This window comes from Otolemur garnettii, unplaced genomic scaffold (assembly GCF_000181295.1).
Source record: "Otolemur garnettii isolate 467f Iridium unplaced genomic scaffold, OtoGar3 scaffold00164, whole genome shotgun sequence".
Classification (NCBI taxonomy): Eukaryota; Metazoa; Chordata; class Mammalia; order Primates; family Galagidae; genus Otolemur; species Otolemur garnettii.
In genome coordinates this window covers 1657351-1658748 of record NW_003852559.1, presented here as the reverse complement: position 1 = coordinate 1658748, position 1398 = coordinate 1657351, and the positions used below count along the sequence as shown (strand labels likewise).

General features: G+C 36.3%; 1 protein-coding gene across 1 annotated transcript in view; it reads right to left on the bottom strand.

Annotated features, from left to right (window-relative positions):
* Nucleotides 1-1398, bottom strand: part of PDE5A (phosphodiesterase 5A) — a 129813-nt gene that overhangs the window by 53575 nt on the left and 74840 nt on the right. Inside the window, exon 7 of the mRNA XM_003800072.3 lies at nt 384-581. Within this exon, the coding sequence (XP_003800120.1) occupies nt 384-581 (198 nt within the window). The remainder of the gene's footprint in view (nt 1-383; nt 582-1398) is intronic.

Here is a 1398-nt window from a genome sequence, read left to right as displayed (position 1 = left end):
TTCCTATGGTAGATTACCAATTGGATAAGTTTGGACCATACAGAACTAACTTAATTTCTATGACTACAACAGAAACTCCAGCAATAAAATCTAATGAATGCCAATGACACTGTGTAATAGTTAAATCACTTCACAACTAGCATATGATAGTATATATTACTATACGTTATTAAAACTGAAAAAAGTACAGAGAAAAACAGCTCTCAGTACATGTTATGGGCTTTTTTATTCTCCTTTATCAGATCAGGGAAAGCACAGATCACTGCCAAGCAGACAAGTCTAGGGCCAGTCCTGAGTTGAAGGGTAACTGTAAGTATAGATCTGATCTAACTATAAGTACAGAACAGTCTTCTAAGCTTCAAGTCTAAAATTGGGTTACTTACTGTCCAGGGAAATCTCTTATCCTTACTGACATCTGGGATATTAAGTGGTTCCATAGTATTTTTGACATACTGAGCATACATGTAATTGATTTTATTTGCATCACGTTCCCTGTGAAAATAACAGACATGAGTTCCTTCTTTGCAGTAAGAAAACACAGGCAAACAGTTAAGTAACTGGTTAAGTAGAAACATGCCAGTCTTAAATCATAAGGCAAAATATAGAGCTTACATGGAATATGCAGCTTTAAATATGCTGGATGATTTACAACTTTGGCGGTTATTGTAATTTAAATGTTTTGAAAAGACAAAACCCCACAATATTTCAACTATCTACAACAAGTTGGAAAAATGTTATAAGTGGTCTTATCATCAGTGTTAATGGGCTTGTTGATTTTTGGTGTTGCTTAATGTAAAATTTATACAGACTCCCCCTCTCCCCATTTCTTATTTTTCCATTAGATTAAAGACTAAGGCTGACTTGTTTGACTTTTTCAGTTGTTTATTTTATCTACCCAGCCCAACAGAATAATATTTCATACATTCTAAGACAAGAGAAAAACTGAGCAGGCCTAGACAAATTTTATTAAGCTCTTCTCTCTAGTTGAGGCTTTTTCCTTTCTCCTCAGCCCTTCTGTTGTCTCCTCTTCCTCAAAATCAGTTTCCTCTCTACATCCTCTGTTTTTCTGCTTTGAGATCCTTTTATGATACTTTTTTAAAATTAAAATGGGTCAGGCATGGTGATTATACCTGTAATCTTAGTACTCTATTTGGGAGGCCAAGCCGGGTGGATCACCTGAGCTCAGGAATTCAAGACCGGCCTGAGCAAGAGCGAGACCCCCTCTCCAAAAAAAAAAAAAAAAAAAAAAATAAGCGCTATAATGCTACCAGGTGTTCCCCGCTAATTCTTTAGACAAATTTATAGGCTCAGGAAAGTTTCCCAAAATAGATGGAATCATGTCTGTATGTGTCCCACTTGCATGGCAGTTGAGGGACCCCCCCCCCAAAAAAAAAAAAA